Raw genomic sequence first — 24,693 nt, 5'->3', positions numbered from 1 at the left:
AGTCTGATTCAGTAGGCTCACCAATCATGAGGAAGACTGCTGACTAGACAGATGTCCAGAAGGCAGTCATTGACACACTCCACAAGGAGGGTAAGTCACAAAAGGTCATTGCAAAAGAAGCTGGCTGTTCAAGAGTGCCGTATCAAAGCATATTAATGGTAAGTTGAGTGGAAGGAAAAAGTGTGGTAGAAAAAGGAGCACAAGCAACCGGGATAACTGTAGCCTTGAAAGGATTGTTAAGAAAAGGCCATTCAAAAATTTGGGGGAGATTTACAAGGAGTGGACTGCTGCTGGAGTCATTGCTTCAAGAGCCGCCACCACACAGAAATATCCAGGACATGGGCTACAAGTGTCGCATTCCTTGTGACAAGCCACTTGTCAGGAAAACGAAACCCACTTTTGGGTCAGACCTTGTAGCTTTCTGGCGCCCCCTTATCCTGCTGGTCAAACACGGTATTGACCGAGGATAAGCACGGGTGCAGCTGCTCTAATTTATGTCGACTATTGCGGCACGTGATGTGACAGGACGTATATATACCTCCAGTTCCTTCCAGGAACGTATATATACCTCCGACCAGCCACCCTCAAACCACAATATCACATAAATACTGGTATGCTGCCACCACCGATCGCTTAACAGGTGGATCGGGTACCCGTTAGGTTACGTGAATTAGCGGGTGAGGAACGTGTTTGCTCGACATAGGACAAGAAGAACGAAAACTGGTAAATAATAATGATTTACTCCCAAAGGGGGCAGTGTTTACAAAAGATATACAAGATATTATAAAGGAGACAATTTACATGTATGCATAAACAGTTATTAAAATAAAAGGGATAAGTAATAGCAAAACCTGCTTCACAAGGTGATGGTCTCAGATTCTGTGGGGGGGACGGCTCCCCGGAAATTAGAGGTGATTCTTCTACGCCGCGTGGTGTGCATGCGTCCGATGACCCTGAGAAGAATGCCAGTTTTATGACCGTTCTGCTTTTTAGAAAAGCAGCCAAAACTCTGGGAGACACCCATTACTTACCTCACAAGGGGGGCTCGGCTTTGTGAGACCACCCAGCTGCATAGAACATAAAAACCTTCATGTTTCATATCTTGGTGTGGGAGGGTCCCACATCCAAGATGGAGACATCATGTTGGCCGTCACTAATTTTCATGCAGATGGATATTAAACAGGACCTCTCTATGATGCTCAGAAGCTAAGAAACCAATTCCTCGATTTCTGGGGGTATCCCAGTTATGAAAAATATATCATTGTAACCAGGAAAATGTGAACACTCCAAAAATCTGGTCCCTGGGTTAGTGACTGTCATGTGCGTTTTTAAATTCTACATTAACTGTACAAGCTTTTAAACAATGGGAATTTTGGAAGGAATAATCTAGTTTGAGCTAGAAGCTGCGCTACACTGAGGGTTTACGACGCTAATAAAAATTCTTAGGGTGGGGGCCAGCACTGCAGTTCTATGTCTTCTTACAAACGGATAGGGGGTGGGGGTTTTTCTTTTTTAAAACATCTCTCATTTTTAAAATTCGGGAAAAAATACCTTTTGCCTGACACCACTCATGACAAACAGACAATGCGAGAAGTGTCTTACCTGAGCAAAGAAGAAAAAAACCTGTACTGATGCTCAGTGGTCTAAAGTGTTGTTTTTAGATGAAAGTAAATTTTGCATTTTATTTGGAAATCAAGGTCCCAGAGTCTGGAGGAAGAGTGGAGAGGCACACAATCCAAGCTGCTTGAGGTCTAGTGTGAAGTTTCCACAATCAGTGATGGTTTGAGCAGCCATGTCATCTGCTGGTGTGGGTCCACTGTTTTATCAAGACCAAAGTCAGCGCAGCCGTCTACCAGGAAATTTTAGAGCACTTCATGCTTCCCTCTGCCGACAAGCTTTTTGGAGATTGAAATTTCATTCTCCAGCAGGACTTGGCACCTGTCCACACTGCCAAAAGTACCAATACCTGGTTTAAAAACAACAGTATCACTGTGCTTGATTGGCCAGCAAACTAGTCTGACCTTAACCCCATAGAGAATCTGAGAGACACCAGACCCAATAATGCAGACGAGCTGAAGGCTGCTATCAAAGCAACCCGGGCTCCCATAACACCTCAGCAGTGCCACAGGCTAATTGCCTCCATACCATACCGCACTGATGCAGTAATTGCTGCAAAAGGAGCCCCGATCAAGTATTGAGTGTATTTACTGAACATACATTTCAGTAGGCCAACATTTCGGATTTTAACCCCTTTTCTGACGTATGTGGTAATAATATGTCACGGTGACCTAGGCCTATTGGGCCAGGGACGTACTATTACTTCATACTGTTTAATGCGATCCCGCGACCAAAGTCGCGGTGATCGCATTAAATTTCCAGCGCCATGTCACCTCAGGGTAGATGGCATCAGCATCCCGGGGGTTTCGCCACCCCCCAGCAACCAAGATTGCTGTGATTGGCTGTTCAATTCTGAACAGCCAATCACAGCATTTCTCACTGTTTCTAGCAATCAGATTGCCGGAAACAGTGATGTGCAGCCTAGGATCGTGCTCCTAAGAGCACCGATCCTAGGCTGTTGCCTAGTAACCCCAGCCCCCTCCTCAACCCGCTCTAATCGGTGCGATCGCCGATTACATCGATCACACTAATCAGAGCGTGACCATGCGGTGACCAGGCGGTCACCGGCTTGTGACTTGCCGGTCACGGCCCCATCATCCCCTGTGATGCTGCATAGGCCTCAGCCAGCTCTGATTGGAGCGATCGAAGATGACATCGATCACACCAGAGTGCCTGACCGTGAAGTGACCGTTCTGTGACCTGGCTGTCACCACCCTATCACCCCTCTGTGACCACCCTGCAGCTCATCACACTTGGTGAGGATTTCTACAGAGCGGTCACACACTGATCTCTCTCAGCTGGGCCTTGTGGTGCCACCGAAGCACCTGTGACACCACAAGACCTTTCTCTCACCTGTTAAGGTCGCTGCTCCTGCTCCAGTCTCCTTGGAGTCCTTCTCCGGTGTCCTCGGTCTAATGCTCCGGCCTCCTGCGGTAAGCTGTGGATCCTGCTCCAGAGCCTCTTCATCATTTTCTAACTGGTCTCCTGTAGACGCAGTAGAAATGATGACGTTTTGGGGCCTGGTCCTTCATATGGGGATCCTGAAGAAGCCAGAAGTTCGGCAATACTGGGGTGTTGAAATTTTGTATAACAGTCTAGTGTTCTGAATGGTCATGACCTGGACACGTTTTGAGGCCATCCACAAGTTGCTGCATTACAATGATAATGCAAGGTGTACTGCACGCGATGACCCGAACTTTGATCCAAGGCTGTGGAGTCAGTAAGTCAAACCTTCGACTCAGACTCCACGACTCCCTCATACATGTTTAAGTTATAAATTTACTGTAGCATAGATTCATCTCAGCTAAACGTCTAGACCCTTAGATCAGGAATAGAACAGACATTTATAGGACATTTCATAACTTTTCCAAATTATTATGGAAACATTTCCAGTACATCCTGCATTGAACTACTGTACCCAATTTATTATATGCTTTAGGAGTCGGAGTCAGTCCATTTTATAAAGACTCCGACTCCTCCAAAATGGACACAGACTCCACAGCCCTGCTTTGATCGTCATTTCAAAGTTTGGCCGGTCATCGAGCACTTCAACAACAAGTTTGCAGAAGTGTACGTGCCCCAAGGGTACATCTGCGTGGATGAGTCCTTAACCAATTTTAAAGGGGAGGCTTGGATTCCAGCAGTACCTGCCCCTTAAGAGGGCCAGGTATGGAATCAAGCTGTATAAACTGTGTAAGAGTACCTCAGGGTACACTCACAAGTTTAGAGTTTATGAAGGGAAGGACTCCAGGATTGAACCCCCTGAATGCCCCCCTGTTCTGGAAGTGGGATTTGGTGCACCTACTGTTGGATAAAGGTTATCACCTCTACGTGGATAACTTTTATACAAGCATCCCACTCTTCAGGTCTCCTCTCTGCGCGAGGTACCGCAGCCTGCAGTACTGTGCACAAAAATCAGAGAGGCCTCCCTAAGACGCTAATTGGGCAGATGCTCAGAAGGGGTGACAGCAGAGCCCAATGCAGCGTCCACCTACTGGTGATCAAGTACAAGAGAGATATCCTTTTCTTGACCACAATACATGGTGATGGCAGCACCCCCACCACTGTAAGAGGTTCCACTACACAGGTCGTCGAGCCAGACTGAGTAGTGGGGTACAATAAGTACATGGGGGAGTTGAAATCTCTGATCAAGTCCTCCAACTGTACAGTGCTTTGAGAAAGGCCAAGGTGTGGTACAAGAAGTTGGCCGTGCACATTGTACAGATGGCAATGCACAACGCTTTCCTTCTATCACAATGTGCAGGCCAGACTTCTATGTACCTTCATTTTCAGGAGACCGTTATCAAGGCCCTGATATTTGGCAGTGGTGACGGAGCGGGCCCCAGTACATCCGGAACTGAACGACCTCGAAATGTACCAGACCAACATTTCCTGGGGAAGGTCCCTCAAACAGGAAAAAAAGGTAAGTCACAAAGGAGGTGCAGAGTGTGTTACAAAAGGGGAATATGCAAGGATACCATTTATCAATGCGACACCTGCCCGGACAAACCTGACCTGTGCATGAAACAATGCTTCAGAAGGTACCATGCTTCCATGCACTACTAAATTCATTTCTGACATATGACAACTTGATGAACACTACACAACTGACGTATGACAACCTGACGAACACTGTCAGTTGTGTAGTGTTCGTCAGGTTGTCTTACACAACTGATGTATGACGCTACATTATACGCTTCACAAATCAGGTATCAGTTCCAAAAGGGGTGCACTTGTTGGGCATTTCCACTGTTAAGGCACATCAGGGACTCAGCAAATGCGACATGACGCCCACAGACCATTCCATCAAAGTCTGCATTCCAAGCATCATTCCTTCCCTTCCAAGCCCTGACATGCGCCCAAACAGTAGTTTTCTCCAACACATGGGGTATCAGCGTTCTCAGGAGAAAATGCATAATAACTTTTGGGGTCTAATATTGCCCATTACCCTCGTGAAAAGAAAAAAATTGCAGCTAAAAAATCATTTAGTGAAAAAAAAAAAATTTTCACGGCTCTACGTCATGAACTTTTGCAAAACACTTGGGGGATCAAAGTGCTCACTACACATCTAAATAAGTTCCTTAAGAGGTCTAGTTTCCAAAATGGGGTCATTTGTGGGGGGTTTCCACTTTTTAGGCACATCAGGAGCTATTCAAACGCAACATGGTGTCCGTTGCCAATTCAAGCGAGTTTTGTGTTGAAAACGTCAAAGGGTGCTTCTTCCCTTCCGAGCCCTACCGTGCGCCCAAACAATGGCATTTCCCCTACATATGGGGTATCAGCGTACTCAGTAGAAATTGCACAACAACTTTTGGTCTAATTTCTCCTATTACCCTTGTGCAAATAAAATAATTGGGGTCTAAAGTAAAATTTTAGTGAAAAACAGTTAAATGTTAATTTTTTCCTTTCAAGTTCAATTAATTGCTGTGAAGCACGTGAAGGGTTAATAAACTTCTTGAATGTGGTTTTGAGCACCCTGAGGGGTACAGTTTTTAGAATGGTGTCACTTTTGGGTATTTTCTGTCATATATACCCCTCAAAATGAATTCAAATGTGGTCCCTAAAAACAAAATGGTTTCTTTATTTTGTTGTAAAAATGAAAAATCGCTGGTCAACTTTTAAAAAAAAAAATTTGTTCTAAAATTTTGCTGATGTAGACATGTGAGAAATATTATTACCTAGTTTGTGTAACATATCTCTCTGATTTAAGGGCAAAGTCAAAATATGAAGATTTCGAAATTTTTGCCAAATTTCCGATTTTTTCACAAATAAACGCAAGTCATATCCAATAAATATTACCACTATCATGAAGTACAATGTGTCGCGAAAAAATCTCATAGACAGGGGGATCCATTGAAGCGTTCCAGAGTAATTACCCCATAAAGTGACAGTGGTCAGAGTTGTAAAAATTGGCCCGGTCATTAACATGCGAACCACCCTCGGGGGGTAAAGGGGTTAAGAACATTTTTCAAGCTGTTTACTAAGATAATGACTTTTGTGTTTTCATTGACTGTAAACCATAATAATCAACATTAGCAGAAATAAACACGTGAAATAGATCACTCTGTTTGTAATGACTCTATAGAACATATGAGTTTCACTTTTTGTATTGAAGAACTGACATAAATTAACTTGATGATATTCTAATTTTGTGAGAAGCACCTGTATCTATAAGTCAGCCCATCTACGAGAGACCCAAAATTCATATATAAAAGATATTAGAGAGCTGAAATTCAAGCAGATCTTTCTGTAACAAAAAAAAAATTATATATACACTGCTCAAAAAAAATAAAGGGAACACTTAACCCCTTTAGAGCCCATGCCGTATTAGTACGCACATTTGCGTACCCCCCGTTCAGTGAGGGGTGCTGCGCTGAGCCCTCACTGAACCGAGCACATGTCAGATGATTCTTACAGCTGACATGTGCCCGCGACTCCACCCGCGGCTGTTAACCTGTTAAATGCCGCTGTCAATTTCCGACAGCGGCATTTAACGCGCGCTTCAGAGTTGAGCGTCATAAGACCCGCCCATCGGCGACCCCGTCACGTGATAGCGGGTCGCCGATGGGCGTGCATGACAACCCAGGGTCTGCAGCAGACACCTGTGGTTGTCAATCTGGTCGCTATGAGCGCCACCTAGTGGTCGGCGCTCATAGCACAGGACCATTTCTGCTGCATACAGGGGACCTGCTGGTCCCCTGTATGTAGCAGAGCCGATCAGACAACTGCTGCTTCTAGTCTCCTATGGAGACTATTGAAGCATGCAGTAAGTGAAAAAAAAAAAAGTTTTTAAAAAAATTAAAAGTTTAAATCACCCCCCTTTTGCCCCATTCAAAATAAAAAAATAAACCCCATATACACATATTTGGTATTGCCACGTTCAGAATCGCCCGATCTATCAATATAAAAAAAGTATTAATCCGATCGGTAAATGGCGTAACAAGAAAAAAATTCTAAACGCCAGAATTACGTTTTTTGGTCGCCGTAAAATTGCAATAAAATGCAATAACGGGCGATCAAAACATCAGATTTACCCCAAAATTTTATCAATAAAAACGTCAGCCCGGCGCGCAAAAAATAAGCCCTCAACCAGCCCCAGATCACGAAAAATGGAGACGCTACAGGTCTCGGAAAATGGCGCTATTTTTTTTTACCAAATTTTGGAATTTTTTTTCACCACTTAAATATAAAAGAACCTATACATGTTTGGTGTCTATGAACTCGTAATAACCTGTAGAATAAAATAAGCCCTCACATGGCCATATTGACCAAACAATAAAAACGCTATGGCTCTGGGAACAAGGGGAGCAAAAAACGAAAAAGCAAAAACGACAAAACCCAAGGTTGCGAAGGGGTTAAACGACAGGAATATAACTCCAAGTAAATCAAACTTCTGTGAAATCAAACTGTCCACTTAGGAAGCAACACTGATTGACAATAAATTTCACATGCTGCTGTGCAAATGGAATAGGCAATAGATGGAAATTATTGGCAATTATCAAGACACCCTCAAGAAAGGAGTGGTTCTGCAGGTGGGGACCACATCTCAGTACCAATGCTTTCTGGCTGATGGTTTGGTCACTTGAATGTTGGTTGTGCTTTCACACTCGTGGTAGCATGAGAAGGACTCTACAACCCACAGAAGTTGCTCGGGTAGTGCAACTCATCCAGGATGGCACATCAATGCGAGCTGCGGCAAAAAGGTTTGCTGTGTCTGTCAGCGTAGTGTCCAAAGACTGGAGGCGCTACCAGAAGATAGGCCAGTAGACCAGGAGACGAGGAGGAGGCCGCAGGAGGGCAACAACCCAGCAACAGGACCGCTACCTCTGCCTTTGTGCAAAGAGGAACAGGAGGAGCACTGCCAGAGTCCTGCAAAATGACCTCCAGCAGGCCACAAATGTGCATGTGTCTGCACAAACGGTTAGCAAGGGGGCCGGCTACGTCTTGGTGTGCATTTTTCTTGAACCCTTGGCTGGTGAGTACCATTGCCTTTTTGTTGTTTTCTAATTTGACTTTGGAATTTTTAAAAAAATTCTGTTTATTGTTCTGGCTATGCGGGTTGTTTTTAATGATAGAGTAGGGACTCGCAAAATTGTGAGGACCCTTGATGTTTGGGTTGCGAGCTTACATATTTTGGCAAAAATATCAACTAATACCTCATATAATATTTTTGCACTTTTTTATCTGCCAGGGCGCAGCCAGGCCCACTAATGGTGACCTCGTGAATGGGGGCTTTGCACCTCTGCGATGAATGGATAGGGTGATGGGCATCCCGCCTAATCGAATAGGAAGGGCGTTTAATAGGATGCTGACCAGGCACGGTTGCCACGATGTGTGAATTGCACCCCATTTGCAAGTTTCATCTTGTGCAGTTTTAATGCTGGGCAGTCGCTCCTCCAGTGAGAGTGGTTGAGGGTGATTGCTTACAGCATTCTGCACCTGTGTCATCTCCTTCTTACAAAAGGGGGCCGGCTGCATCTTGGTTTGTATTCGTCTTGAACCGTTGGCTGGTGAGTACCATTGCCTTTTTGCTGTTTTCTAATTTGACTTTGGAATTTTTTAAAAAATTCTGTTTATTGTTCTCGCTATGCTGGTTGTTTTTAACAAAAGGTTAGAAACAGACTCCATGAGGGTGGTATGAGGGCCCGACGTCCACAGATGGGGCTTGTGCTCACACCCCAACACTGTGCAGACGCTTGGCATTTGCCACAGAACAACAGGATTGGCAAAGTCGCCACTGGCGCCCTGTGCTCTTCACAGATGAAAGCAGGTTCACACTGAGCACATATGACAGACGTGACAGAGTCTGGAGATGCCGTGGAGGGCGATCTGCTGCCTGCAACATCCTTCAGCATGACCGGTTTGGCAGTGGGTCAGTAATGGTGTGGGGTGGCATTTCTTTGGAGGACAGCACAGACCTACATGTGCTCGCCAAAGGTAGCCTGACTGCCATTAGGTACCGAAAGGAGTTCCTCATACCCCTTGTGAGACCATACGCTGGTGCGGTTGGCCCTGGGTTCCCCCTAATGCAGGACAATGCCAGACCTCATGTGGCTGAAGTGTGTCAGCAGTTCCTACAAGATGAAGGCATTAAAGCTATGGACTGGCCCGCCCGTTCCCCAGACCTGAATCCGATTGATCACATCTGGGACATCATGTCTCACTCCATCCACCAAAGTCACGTTGCACCACAGACTGTTCAGGAGTTGGCGGATGCTTTAGTCCAGGTCTGGAAGGAGATCCCCCAGGCGTTGTAGGGAGGTCATAAAGGCACGTGGAGGCCACACACAATACTGAGTCTCATTTTGACTTATTTTAAGGATATTATATCAAAGTTGGATCAGACTGTACTGTCCTTTTCCACTTTAATTTTGGGGGTGACTCCAAATCCAGGCCTCCAATGGTTAATAAATTTGATTTCCATTGATGATTTTTGTGTGATTTTGTTGTCAGCACATTCAACTTTGTACAGAACAAAGTATTCAATGAGAATATTAAATTCATTCAGATGTAGGATGTGTTATTTGAGTGTTCCCTTTATTTTTTTGAGCAGTGTAACTATATATATATATGTATATGTGTGTGTGTGATATATATCTCTATCTATACACACACACATATATATATATATATATATATATACACATACATACACACACACACACACACACACACATTATATACATACACACACACATTATATACATATATATACATATATATATATATATATATATATATATATATACACACACATATTATATATATATTATAGTACAGTCCAAAAGTTTGGACACACCTTCTCATTTAAAGAGATTTCTGTATTTTCGTGACTATGAAAATTGTACATTCACACTGAAGGCATCAAAACTATGAATTAACACATGTGGAATTATATACTTAACAAAAAAGTGTGAAACAACTGAAAATATGTCTTATATTCTAGGTTCTTCAAAGTAGCCACCTTTTGCTTTGATGACTGCTTTGCACTATTGACATTGTCTTGATGAGCTTCAAGAGGTAGTCACCGGAAATGGTCTTCCAACAATCTTGAAGGAGTTCCCAGAGATGCTTAGCACTTGTTGGCCCTTTTGCCTTCACTCTGCGGTCCAGCTCACCCAAAACCATCTCGATTGGGTTCAGGTCTGGTGACTGTGGAGGCCAGGTCATCTGGCGTAGCACCCCATCACTCTCCTCCTTGGTCAAATAGCCCTTACACAGCCTGGAGGTGTGTTTGGTGTCATGGTCCTGTTGAAAAATAAATGATGGTCCAACTAAACGCAAACCAGATGGAATAGCATGCCGCTGCAAGATGCTGTGGTAGCCATGATGGTTCAGTATGCCTTCAATTTTGAATAAATCCCCAACAGTGTCACCAGCAAAGCACCCCCACACCATCACACCTCCTCTTCCATGCTTCACGGTGGGAACCAGGCATGTAGAGTCCATCCGTTCACCTTTTCTGCGTCGCACAAAGGCACGGTGGTTGGAACCAAAGATCTCAAATTTGGACTCATCAGACCAAAAGCACAGATTTCCACTGGTCTAATGTCCATTCCTTGTGTTCTTTAGCCCAAACGAGTCTCTTCTGCTTGTTGCCTGTCCTTAGCAGTGGTTTCCTAGCAGCTATTTTACCATGAAAGCCTGCTGCACAAAGTCTCCTCTTAACAGTTGTTGTAGAGATGTGTCTGCTGCTAGAACTGTGTGTGGCATTGACCTGGTCTCTAATCTGAGCTGCTGTTAACCTGCGATTTCTGAGGCTGGTGACTCCAATAAACTTATCCTCAGAAGCAGAGGTGACTCTTGGTCTTCCTTTCCTGGGGCGGTCCTCATGTGAGCCAGTTTCTTTCTAGCGCTTGATGGTTTTTGCAACTGCACTTGGGGACACTTTCAAAGTTTTCCCAATTTTTCGGACTGACTGACCTTCATTTCTTTAAGTAATGATGGCCACTCGTTTTTCTTTACTTAGAATTTGTATTATGGCAAGAAAAAAGCAGCTAACAGTCTATTCAGTAGGACTATCAGCGTGTATCCACCTGACTTCTGCACAACACAACTGATCGTCCCAACCCCATTTATAAGGCAAGAAATCCCACTTATTAAACCTGACAGGACACACCTGTGAAGTGAAAACCATTTCCGGTGACTACCTCTTGAAGCTCATCAAGAGAATGCCAAGAGTGTGCAAAGCAGTCATCAAAGCAAAAGGTGGCTACTTTGAGAACATAGTTGTTGATCATTATATTCTAGGTTCTTCAATCAACCCAAAAGACTCAAATATCCAAGCTTAATATTTTTGGAAGTTGGAGTGTTTTTTTTTTTTTAGATTGGCTATCTTAGGAGGATATCTGTTTGTGCAGGTAACTATTACTGTGCAGAATTATTAGGCAACTTAATAAAAACCAAATATAATCCCATCTCACTTGTTTATTTTCACCAGGTAAACCAACATCAGTGCACAAAATGTAGAAATAAACATTTCTGACATGCAAAAACAAAAACCAAAAAAATTGGTGATCAATATAGCCACCTTTCTTTACGATGACACTCAACAGCCTTCCATCCATAGATTCTGTCAGTTGCTTGATCTGTTTTCGATCAACATTGCGTGCAGCAGCCATCACAGCCTCCCAGACACTGTTCCGAGAGGTGTACTGTTTTCCCTCCCTGTAGATCTCACATTTTATGATGAACCACAGGTTCTCTATGGGGTTCAGATCAGATGAACAAGGGGGCCATGTAATTTTTTCTTCTTTTAGACCTTTACTGGCCAGCCACGCTGTGGAGTAGTTGGATGCATGTGATGGAGCATTGTCCTGCATGAAAATCATGTTTTTCTTGAACGAGTTGTCTTCCAGAAACTGGCAGTAGGTCTAGGAGTTGAGCTTCACTCCATCCTCAACCCGAAAAGGTCCCACAAGTTCATCTTTGATGATACCAGCCCATACCAGTACCCCACCTCCACCTTGCTGGCGTTTGAGTCGGAGTGGAGCTCTCTGCCCTTTACTGATCCAGCCTCTGGCCCATCCATCTGGCCCATCAAGAGTCACTCTCATTTCATCAGTCCATAAAACCTTTGAAAAATCAGTCTTATGATATTTCTTGGCCCATTCTTGGCGTTTTATCTTATGTTTCTTGTTCAAAGGTGGTCGTTTTTCAGCCTTCCTTACCTTGGCGATGTCCATGAGTATCGCACATCTTGTGCTTTTTGATACTCCAGTAACGTTGCAGCTCTGAAATATGGCAAAACTGGTGGCGAATGGCATCTTGGCAGCTTCACGCTTGAGTTTCCTCAATTCATGGGCAGTTATTTTGCACCTTTTTTGCCCAACACGCTTCTTGCGACCCTGTTGGCTATTTGCCATGAAACGCTTGATTGTTCGGTGATCAAGCTTCAAAAGTTTGGAAATTTCAAGACTGCTGCATCCCTCTGCAAGACATCTCACAATTTTGGACTTTTCAGAGCCCGTCAAATCTCTCTTCTGACCCATTTTGCCAAAGGAAAGGAAGTTGCCTAATAATTAAGCACACCTTATATAGGGTGTTTATGTCATTAGTCAACACCCCTCCTCATTACAGAGATGCACATCACCAGATTTACTTAATTGGTAGTTGGCTCTCAAGGCTATGCAGCTTGGAGAAGGACAACATGTATAAAAAGTATCATGTGATCAAAATACTCGTTTGCCTAATAATTCTGCACAAGGCAGTCAATGACGTCCGTTTCAGCAGCTGAGCTAGTCCTGCTCTACTGATCATGTGTCTTGTGAGCGTGAGAGAGAGCGCGAGCGAGAAAGAGCGAGCAAGATAGCGAGTAAGAGCGAGAGCAAGAGAGAAAGAAAGAGCAAGAGAAAAAGAAAGATTGAGAGAAAGAAAGCAAGAGAGAAAGAAAGAGAGCAAGAGAGAAAGAAAGCAAGAGAGAAAGAAAGAGAGCAAGAGAGAAAGAAAGAGCAAGAGAGAAAGAAAGAAAAAGCAGATGGGAAGGTGCACTTAAATGATTGGCCACACCATGATGCACTGAGCATCTGTACCTAGTTTGAACAGTCACTCTGTACTGACAGTCCTTTTAAAGAGTTTGTTATTTACTTTCTAAATGGGCCCAACCCGCGCTGAAGGCAGGAGACCGGTGGAAGACACTGTACTGAGTATAGAAAAGCGACGCCATTGCGGTATTCGACTATCTGCCCCTCCCCCATTGGCGGCGGTAAGGAAATGTTTTAAAGGGGCGGGCAACCCTTTTAATGCTTGTGTCTGATTAGTTAACACTTGAAAAACTACTGTATGAATTTGTTCCCCACAGTTGGGTAGTATAGGATCGATCTACAGACTGTAATTACCAGCAGTCAGTCAATGTGTATACAGTGCTGCTCACCATTTTTGGCACCCCTTCATTCTTTTCATAGACTGTACAATATCTTCAGAAATAAATGGAAATGCACCAAACTTATATCCTCAGGATTTTTTAATTAGTGGTCCAAAGTAATACAACAATAAAACATTGTTCTTTGAAATTTCAACATGGAAGTTGAAAAACAAACAGAATAAACAGCATGTGCAGCAATAAAGGCACCCCTAATTAATACTTGGTTGCACACCCTTTGGCATTTCTGACAGCCTCCAAACGTTTCTTGTAGCCATCTATAAAACTTCTTGCACTTCTCAGCTGGAATTTTTTCCCACTCTTCTTTTGCAGTCTGTTCAAGCTCTTGAATGTTTGCAGGGTTCTTTTTTCCAATGGCAGATTTCAGCTCACCCCAAAAGATTTTCAATGGGATTGAGGTCAGGACTCATTGGAGGCCAATTTAAAAACAGACAGTTTTTTCTTTTTCAACCATTACTGTGTAGTTTTGGATGTGTGCTCTGGGTCACTGTCTTGCAGACGGACCCAAGATCTTCAACTCAAACCAAGTTTCCTTACACTGGGTAGGACATTTCATGCTACAATCTTTCTCTGATTTCAAGATTCCTGTGATATGGTCAAGGCCTCCAGTACCAGACGCAGCAAAGCAACCCCACAGCATTATGGATCCTCCACCATGCTTAACTGTTGGTAAGGTGTCTTTTTCCTTATAAGACTCATTGCACCATCTGTAAATAAATTGTTGCTTTGCATTGCCAAAAAGCTCCATTTGTCTACAGAACATTTTCTTTGAATGATTGTGGTTTGTCAAGGTACTCTTTGGCAAAGATCAGTCATTCCTTTTTATGTATTTTCTTCAGCAATGGTTTCTTCCTTGGCCTTCGCCCATAAAACTCTGCTTGTTTTAGTGTGCGGCCTATGGTACTCGTTGAAACCATGACCCCAGACTGTTCCAGGTTGGCCTTCAGGTCTTTGGATGTTTGACATGATGTTTTCTCCACCATTCGCACCAACCTTCAAAGACATTGCTTGTCAATTTTCCTCTTTCCCCCACATCCAGGGAAGTTCTTGACAGTTCCATGCTTGGCAAACTTCTTAAAAACATTGCGTACTGTTGAAACCGGGATACAAAGGTCTTTGCAGATGGCCTTATAACCTTTGGAAGTCTTGTGTTTGCTAATAGGAGTTCTGATGTCCTCCGACAGATCCTTAGTCTTCACCTTTGTGACAGAGGAACAGGGCCTACCATGCGGCTTTTTAAAACATTGAAGTAATCATTCATGTCTCATGGACACCAACAAGTAATCACAGGTGAATCTCTTGGATTTACCACAGGCGAGTCAAAATGGGTTTCATACTAAATTAATGGTGCCAATACCAGTGACACAGCAAGCTTTAGGTTTTTTTTTTTATTTTTCCCTTCCATTGTTTTTTTGTTTTAAATTATGGTTTATCATTTCCTCTTAAGTATTTAACACAAGTGCTCTATGCACAAAAAAAAAAAAAAGTTTCACTTGATTCATATTTTTCAGGAGATATTCCACATTATGCACTTAAAGGGGTTTTCCCACAAACTAAAGCTAATTTTAAAAATTGGCTGTGTCTGACCGTGTATGGAACATACCACAGCTACTGGGCAGGGGAGGACGCAAAAGAGCATACAGACATTACATCAGGAAATCACAGAGGATTCATTTTGTGAGTTAAAACATTTGTTTTAAAAAAAAATAGCTGTGGCATGTTCCATACACGGTCAGACACAGGCAAGTTTTAAAATGAACTTTTGTTCGCGGGAAAACCCTTTTAAAAGTTCATGGGTGCCAATAACGATGAGTAGGACTGTAGGTGTATCCGTATCCCTACTGTATTTAACAATAGCTTGAACTCTGATAACAAATGTGTAAATGGGAGATTAACTGTCAGGATTCCTCAGCGACAACACCAGGGAGATCACGCAATATCTCGCCATTGACGTCACTCTGTCAGGATTTCGTCAGGGAATTGCGAGCACACGGTCCCCCCACTACTCACTACGTAGGTATCAGCAAGCGACCAGTGAGCTTATGAGGTCACACCTCCGGATTCCAAGGCATGGAATATGTGTATATGCCCCGTACGGTCACTGTCAGCTTCACGATAGCCCAATTATTATTATTCTCTGCCACCACCGTCCAGATTTGAAATATAATACTGGCCTTGGCGGATGCCTGCGTTCTGGTAGCGTATATGGCTTCGGGGGAGAGAACGATTAAAGGAAAAAAGAAACAGGACTATTAAATTTTATATTTAATTCAAAAGGGAGGCAGTGTAATGAAAAATATGCAAGATTTTACAAAAGGGGACAATACAATACATAGACAGTTACACAAAATAAGGATTAAATTAGAAACATACTCTATACAGTTCGCAGGGACGAATCAGCATATGTGGAGGAGGGGCTCCCCAATTTGATTTGAGTGTTAATCGAACGCAATCCGTTGCTTATATCTATACCCCCTGGCAAAGAATGCTTATCTATACTCTGTGGACACTTTTATGCCTAAGGGGAGGTCTGCCTACACACCCCCTGTGATGACATCATGGGGGCTGGACTCTAGCCTGCACCTTTTATTTATTAAGATCTGGTTTTTGAAATAACTTATTACTGCTTGATCCCAGAAGCCCAAAAGTGATACCATATTTTCCATTATGATTTTACCTTTATTTAGAGACAACACATGGCGTAGCTGCAATCCATTATTCTGGTGCTCTTGCGCTACAGCTTCCCAGAGGGTCTCATAGCTACGAAAAAATAAGCATCTTGTTCCTTGGCTGACCCTACCCATAAAAATGTGGGTCCCCTTATCTGAATTATGGAACTTGAGCTATTCCATATTTCGTATCGGTGCCAGATGTCCTGGGAACTTGTGGCTGGGAATTGCTCTGATTATTTGAGTGCGTTTGATCTTAATGACCTGTGTCCTCCTCTGTGTTAGAGGAAAAACACAGTCGCCTGCTAAATGGGTCTGTAGCACCTAATGTGCCAGCATTTTCTTCCAAGGCCCTTCCCAGGTGTGTGTTAATTTGCATAGAGACAGAGCTCTCCTCTTGTGACAAAGGGTGGATAAGGGAGGGGTGAGAGGGGCTTCAGAGGAAGAAAGGATATTTTCAATATTTCCCTGACATTAACGATATTATCAGCTTTTGGTTTATAATGCAGTTTTAGAAGCTTTGCCTTTATCACTTCTGAAGTAACCTGTGCTCCAAGCAGTCAACCTCTTGGAGACTGATTGTGGGGAGTGGACTTTGGTAGATAAAAAGAAAGGTGAAGGTGCCTCATTACATAAATATAACAAATATTTTATACTGTGGTGCCCAATGACTTTCAGATTACTTCAGAAGTGACGAGTCCTCTCAGTTTTATTTATTGCAGCCTGGAGTCTTTACTTACTTTCATTCTATTGGACATATGTTCCATTTTCTTCTTGTAGTTTTCTATGACCTGAAAGTAAACCAAGAGTGAGCATGTGTGTAGACTGGACACATCAAGAATCAATATAGTGACCTACATTTTGTAAATAATCTCGCTCCTTATGTAAAGATTCTAATTCTTGACGTAATTTATTTGCTTCTTCTGTCAGACGTTTTTCTTCCTCTTTCCAGTCGGTCATTTCAAACTTCCGTATTTCTCTTTGAAAACTTAAACAAAAATACATAAAGTCATCTAACCTAATCAAAATTAACATGAATTCGCCTACATTTTTTCTTGTTTGGTACCCCTCTACTGTCTTCACATGCTCCTCTTCCTTTAACTTCTGAGCTGCAAGTTGGGCCTCGCTTTCCCTGTAGTTTGCTCTCAGCTCTCCTATCTTTTTCTCTAGATCTCTCACTTGTTCCTGGAGTATGAGCTTCTGCTCTTGAAGTTCTTTTATCTAAAAGACAAATAGGTTTTCAACAAATAGACGTTTATGACAACTTATAAGACAATAGTCAAAGATGTCTTTATCCAAAGTATTCTTTAATACAAAGGTGACTTTCCATGTCTCTTTTTACAGGTGAGATTTTAATTGAGTAGATGATTTATTTTTATAGAGCAACTCTTTAAGCACCAGGTAATTTTTAATTTTTTGCACTTTTTCCTTGCCTTCTTTCAAGAAGCATAACTTTATTTTTCCGTGGATATAGAGGAGGGCTTGTTTTTTGTGGGACAAGTTGTAATTTTGAATGGCACCATTCATTTTACCATTTAACATACTGAAACTCGTGAACAAAATTCAAAGAGTGTTAAAATTGTGAAAAAAAGCAATTTTGGATTTTGTTTTTAAGGCTTTCATTATGCAGTAAAATAGCCTGGAAACAGGATCGTCCACATCAGTCTGATTGCGACGTTACCAAATGTGATTTGAATATTTTTCTATGAAAATAAAAAAAATTAAAGTGCTAAAAAAAAATTCAGAAGATTGCAAAAATTCTGAAATCCATAACATTGTTATTTTTCTGTTTCTTGTACATCCAAAGCTTTGATTGTTTATTATTAAATTTTTTTTAGGAAAGTAGGGAGACAAAAAAAAAATCCTGCAGTTTTAATTTATTTTCTCTCTTTACGGCATTTACTGTCAGGTTAAAAGTGGTACGCCAGGGAGATAAAAAATGTTTGTACTGTTCCTGCACTCATACTATAAAGATGAGATGGTCAGTGCAGTTTATCTTTATAAGACTGCGTGCCCACTATGCGTTTAAGCGTTTCTGCAGAGGCAATTACGCTGAAAAAAAACGCTTAAAAAACGTTTGGTAGAAGGTCTGCAATGGTCCCCAATGATAATCCGCATGTGCTGAGCACATGCTGCGGAAATTTCTGCTGAAGATTATCATTGCGGAAAAATACGCAGCATGTCCATTAATTTTGCGGAAACGCGGCATAATTGCCGCCATTGACTTGCATTGAATCACATAATATCCCCATGAGTACATGTGCACATGCGGATATTAAGCAATTCAATGCGCGGATGGTACCCAGGTCTGGAGACGAGGAGACTCTCTTCCAGATCCGGGTACCATAGTACCTGTAGTTAAAAAATAATTAAATTAAAAAAAATAAATAAAAAATTATACTCACCTTCTGATGGCCCCCGGTCTCCTGTACGGTGCATCTGATGTCTTCGGCTGCTTGTGGTGGTGTAAAAGGACCTTCCATGACGTCATTTAGTCAGCGGTCGCGTGACCTGTCACATGACTAAATGACATCATGGAAGGTCCTTTTACACCACCACGAGCCATTGAAGACATCGGAGAAGCAGACCGGGGGTCATCGGAAGGCGAGTATGTTTTTTTCACCATTTTTTTCTTTTTTACTATTGATGCCGTTTGCATGGATTTATATAGTGTGACCAAGTGGTCAAGCACTTTCCAAGTGATGCTAAAATCGCCTGGAAAGAGCTTGTCAACCCGCATGCGGAAATGCATGCAAAAACGCTTGACAAACGCTTCTACCTGACAGGAAAAACGCATGTACAATCCGCATGCATTTTTCCTGCCAGGGAGATGCGGAAAAAATAAGGAGCATTTCTGCTTCATGGGCACTTAGCTTAACCCTTGCAATTCCATGTGACAGAATCTGCTCCCTCACTGCTACGAGTGCCAGATTAGCAATGTATAGGAAGTTGTTTATGACAGAGAGAGACAAGGAGAGGGTTACGATAAATATTCATGGCCCATATATTTGTTAATGTGTAAATACAATACTTCCGTGCCTATGATAATATTGACTCATAAAATCATATCATCCAGGAATTAATGTCAATAAGACTAATACTAGATATACAATATTCTAAGAATGCTCCTGGCACATAGAAAATATATAAATACAATAGTTGCCTGGATAACCACTGGCAGCTGGTTACCACTGTGCACGTCACCCCGATGCGCGTTTCAGCAGAAACCTTTCTCATGGGGTACATATACATCTTAACCACCCACCTTTATATATAGTGTACTAACACAGAAGCCATAGAGTGCACGCACGTATCACCACCCCTACCGGGAGCACGCACACGCGTGCGCTCAGTCATGTCACATGATCGCCAAAACAAAGTGTCACGTCTCAGTTGCCATGGAGGTACATCACATGACCAAATGGTCACATGGCTGGAAGTATCGAATGCCATGTTACCTTGGACACGGCCCGCATCTGCATACCTAAAGCCTACATGACACGGGTCGCACCGCCGTAACCAGGGCGCACATCAGCATCAGGGAGATGCCGAAAGCTGATGGGCGCACCAGGACAACGGACAAACAGATTACTGGCAAGGCAGCAACTATACATATCAAAATGTAAATGCACGGCCAATTTTCTATACTCATGCATTAGATGACAGGGTACCGAAGAAAATATATGACATGCACATTCTGCTATACCAGATATACCCATATGCATATAGATATATGCCCATTATAACAGGTAAGTATACTAAGGTGTTGTCATAAAGTAATAAATAAAAATAATAACACTCATTTCAATACATATACTCTAAAGCAGTGGTCCCCAACCTTTTTTGCACCAGGGACCGGCTTGAAGCAAGATCATTTTTCCATGGCCCAGCAAGGAGGGGGTGGGCGGGGCTTTGGTCATATGGGGGCGGGGTAATGGAGGGATTTGGAGTTTAGTGCATACTTATCATATAGTGTAGACCAGGTCCCCGCCAGGAGCTATGCCAGGAGCCCCACATAATGTGCTGTGCCAGGAGCCGCATCACTGAGGCCCCATCACGCCCTGCAGCAGGACAGGGCAGCTGTCCTGACAGCTGCTGTTCAGCTGCATTTACTTCATCCCAGGGGCGGACACAGACTGTAGTGGGCCCCTGTGCAAGAAATTTTTGGGGGCCCCCCCCGCCCTTCATAAGGCAACAAAGTTATGTAAACATAACCCCCGCCCATGTGCAGCTCACCCCCCGTGCATCTCTCATCCCCCCCCCCCCCGTGCATCTCTCATCCCCCCCCCCCGTGCATCTCTCATCCCCCCCCCCCGTGCATCTCTCATCCCCCCCCCCCGTGCATCTCTCATCCCCCCCCCCGTGCATCTCTCATCCCCCCCCCCGTGCATCTCTCATCCCCCCCCCGTGCATCTCTCATCCCCCCCCGTGCATCTCTCATCCCCCCCCCGTGCATCTCTCATCCCCCCCCGTGCATCTCTCATCCCCCCCCCGTGCATCTCTCATCCCCCCCCCCGTGCATCTCTCATCCCCCCCCCCCGTGCATCTCTCATCCCCCCCGTGCATCTCTCATCCCCCCCCGTGCATCTCTCATCCCCCCCCGTGCATCTCTCATCCCCCCCCGTGCATCTCTCATCCCCCCCCCCGTGCATCTCTCATCCCCCCCCGTGCATCTCTCATCCCCCCCCCCGTGCATCTCTCATCCCCCCCCGTGCATCTCTCATCCCCCCCCCCGTGCATCTCTCATCCCCCCCCCGTGCATCTCTCATCCCCCCCCGTGCATCTCTCATCCCCCCCCCCGTGCATCTCTCATCCCCCCCCCGTGCATCTCTCATCCCCCCCCCCGCATCTCTCATCCCCCCCCCGTGCATCTCTCATCCCCCCCCCCGCGCATCTCTCATCCCCCCGTGCATCTCTCACCCCCCCCCCGTGCATCTCTCATCCCCCCCCCCGTGCATCTCTCATCCCCCCCCCCGTGCATCTCTCATCCCCCCCCCCGTGCATCTCTCATCCCCCCCCCCGTGCATCTCTCATCCCCCCGTGCATCTCTCATCCCCCCCCCCGTGCATCTCTCATCCCCCCCCCCGCGCATCTCTCATCCCCCCGTGCATCTCTCACCCCCCCCCCCGTGCATCTCTCATCCCCCCCCCCGTGCATCTCTCATCCCCCCCCCCGTGCATCTCTCATCCCCCCGTGCATCTCTCATCCCCCCCCCCGTGCATCTCTCATCCCCCCCCCCGTGCATCTCTCATCCCCCCCCCCGTGCATCTCTCATCCCCCCCCCCGTGCATCTCTCATCCCCCCCCCCGTGCATCTCTCATCCCCCCCCCGTGCATCTCTCATCCCCCCCCCCCGTGCATCTCTCATCCCCCCCCCCCGTGCATCTCTCATCCCCCCCCCCGTGCATCTCTCATCCCCCCCCCCCGTGCATCTCTCATCCCCCCCCGTGCATCTCTCATCCCCCCCCGTGCATCTCTCATCCCCCCCCCCGTGCATCTCTCATCCCCCCCCCCGTGCATCTCTCATCCCCCCCCGTGCATCTCTCATCCCCCCCCCCGTGCATCTCTCATCCCCCCCCCGTGCATCTCTCATCCCCCCCCCGTGCATCTCTCATCCCCCCCCCCGTGCATCTCTCATCCCCCCCCCCGTGCATCTCTCATCCCCCCCCGTGCATCTCTCATCCCCCCCCCGTGCATCTCTCATCCCCCCCCCGTGCATCTCTCATCCCCCCCCCGTGCATCTCTCATCCCCCCCCCCGTGCATCTCTCATCCCCCCCCCGTGCATCTCTCATCCCCCCCCCGTGCATCTCTCATCCCCCCCCCTGTGCATCTCTCATCCCCCCCCCCGCATCTCTCATCCCCCCCCCGTGCATCTCTCATCCCCCCCCCTGTGCATCTCTCATCCCCCCCCCCGCATCTCTCATCCCCCCCCCCGTGCATCTCTCATCCCCCCCCCCGCGCATCTCTCATCCCCCCGTGCATCTCTCACCCCCCCCCCGTGCATCTCTCATCCCCCCCCCCGTGCATCTCTCATCCCCCCCCCCGCATCTCTCATCCCCCCCCCCGTGCATCTCTCATCCCCCCCCCCGCGCATCTCTCATCCCCCCGTGCATCTCTCACCCCCCCCCCGTGCATCTCTCATCCCCCCCCCCGTGCATCTCTCATCCCCCCCCCGTGCATCTCTCATCCCCCCCCCGTGCATCTCTCATCCCCCCCCCGTGCATCTCTCATCCCCCCCCCCCGTGCATCTCTCATCCCCCCCCCGCGCATCTCTCATCCCCCCCCCCGCGCATCTCTCATCCCCCCCCCGTGCATCTCTCATCCCCCCCCCGTGCATCTCTCATCCCCCCCCCGTGCATCTCTCATCCCCCCCCCCGCGCATCTCTCATCCCCCCCCCCGCGCATCTCTCATCCCCCCCCCCGCGCATCTCTCATCCCCCCGTGCATCTCTCACCCCCCCCCCCCGTGCATCTCTCATCCCCCCCCCCCCCCGTGCATCTCTCATCCCCCCCCCCCGTGCATCTCTCATCCCCCCCCCCGCATCTCTCATCCCCCCCCCGCATCTCTCATCCCCCCCCCCGTGCATCTCTCATCCCCCCCCCCGCGCATCTCTCATCCCCCCGTGCATCTCTCACCCCCCCCCCCCCCGTGCATCTCTCACCCCCCCCCCCCCGTGCATCTCTCATCCCCCCCCCCCGTGCATCTCTCATCCCCCCCCCCGTGCATCTCTCATCCCCCCCCCCGTGCATCTCTCATCCCCCCCCCGCGCATCTCTCATCCCCCCGTGCATCTCTCACCCCCCCCCCCCCGTGCATCTCTCATCCCCCCCCCCCCGTGCATCTCTCATCCCCCCCCCCGTGCATCTCTCATCCCCCCCCCCGCATCTCTCATCCCCCCCCCCGTGCATCTCTCATCCCCCCCCCCGCGCATCTCTCATCCCCCCGTGCATCTCTCACCCCCCCCCCCCCCGTGCATCTCTCACCCCCCCCCCGTGCATCTCTCATCCCCCCCCCCCGTGCATCTCTCATCCCCCCCCCCGTGCATCTCTCATCCCCCCGTGCATCTCTCATCCCCCCCCCCGTGCATCTCTCATCCCCCCCCCGCGCATCTCTCATCCCCCCGTGCATCTCTCACCCCCCCCCCCCCGTGCATCTCTCACCCCCCCCCCCCCCGTGCATCTCTCATCCCCCCCCCCCCCGTGCATCTCTCATCCCCCCCCCCCGTGCATCTCTCATCCCCCCCCCCGTGCATCTCTCATCCCCCCGTGCATCTCTCATCCCCCCCCCCGTGCATCTCTCATCCCCCCGTGCATCTCTCATCCCCCCCCCCCGTGCATCTCTCATCCCCCCCCCCGTGCATCTCTCATCCCCCCCCCCGTGCATCTCTCATCCCCCCCCCCGTGCATCTCTCATCCCCCCCCCCGCATCTCTCATCCCCCCCCCCGTGCATCTCTCATCCCCCCCCCCGCATCTCTCATCCCCCCCCCCGCATCTCTCATCCCCCCCCCGTGCATCTCTCATCCCCCCCCCGCGCATCTCTCATCCCCCCGTGCATCTCTCACCCCCCCCCCCCGTGCATCTCTCATCCCCCCCCCCGTGCATCTCTCATCCCCCCCCCCGTGCATCTCTCATCCCCCCCCCCGTGCATCTCTCATCCCCCCCCCCGTGCATCTCTCATCCCCCCGTGCATCTCTCATCCCCCCCCCCCGTGCATCTCTCATCCCCCCCCCCGTGCATCTCTCATCCCCCCCCCCGTGCATCTCTCATCCCCCCCCCCGTGCATCTCTCATCCCCCCCCCCGTGCATCTCTCATCCCCCCCCCCCGTGCATCTCTCATCCCCCCCCCCCGTGCATCTCTCATCCCCCCCCCCGTGCATCTCTCATCCCCCCCCCCGTGCATCTCTCATCCCCCCCCCCGTGCATCTCTCATCCCCCCCCCCGTGCATCTCTCATCCCCCCCCCCGTGCATCTCTCATCCCCCCCCGTGCATCTCTCATCCCCCCCCGTGCATCTCTCATCCCCCCCCGTGCATCTCTCATCCCCCCCCCGTGCATCTCTCATCCCCCCCCCGTGCATCTCTCATCCCCCCCCCGTGCATCTCTCATCCCCCCCCCGTGCATCTCTCATCCCCCCCCCGTGCATCTCTCATCCCCCCCCCGCATCTCTCATCCCCCCCCCGCATCTCTCATCCCCCCCCCCGTGCATCTCTCATCCCCCCCCCCGTGCATCTCTCATCCCCCCCCCCGTGCATCTCTCATCCCCCCCCCCCCGTGCATCTCTCATCCCCCCCCCCCGTGCATCTCTCATCCCCCCCCCCCCCGTGCATCTCTCATCCCCCCCCCCCCCGTGCATCTCTCATCCCCCCCCCCCCGTGCATCTCTCATCCCCCCCCCCCCGTGCATCTCTCATCCCCCCCCCGTGCATCTCTCATCCCCCCCCCCCCGTGCATCTCTCATCCCCCCCCCGTGCATCTCTCATCCCCCCCCCGTGCATCTCTCATCCCCCCCCCCGTGCATCTCTCATCCCC

General features: G+C 47.6%; 1 protein-coding gene across 2 annotated transcripts in view; it reads right to left on the bottom strand.

Annotated features, from left to right (window-relative positions):
• Positions 1 to 24,693, bottom strand: part of CEP85 (centrosomal protein 85) — a 174,968-nt gene that overhangs the window by 4,038 nt on the left and 146,237 nt on the right. For both annotated transcript variants that reach the window (XM_073666560.1, XM_073666561.1), the window contains exons 9-11: positions 17,234 to 17,388; positions 17,026 to 17,155; positions 16,908 to 16,958 (exon numbers count right to left, since the gene is read on the bottom strand). In XM_073666560.1, coding sequence (XP_073522661.1) covers positions 16,908 to 16,958; positions 17,026 to 17,155; positions 17,234 to 17,388 — 336 coding nt within the window. The remainder of the gene's footprint in view (positions 1 to 16,907; positions 16,959 to 17,025; positions 17,156 to 17,233; positions 17,389 to 24,693) is intronic.

This window comes from Phyllobates terribilis, unplaced genomic scaffold (genome assembly GCF_046119375.1).
Source record: "Phyllobates terribilis strain yellow unplaced genomic scaffold, ASM4611937v1 Scaffold_332__1_contigs__length_2088354, whole genome shotgun sequence".
Classification (NCBI taxonomy): Eukaryota; Metazoa; Chordata; class Amphibia; order Anura; family Dendrobatidae; genus Phyllobates; species Phyllobates terribilis.
The sequence above is the reverse complement of the archived record's forward strand: the minus strand, read 5'-3'. Positions and strand labels throughout refer to the sequence as shown.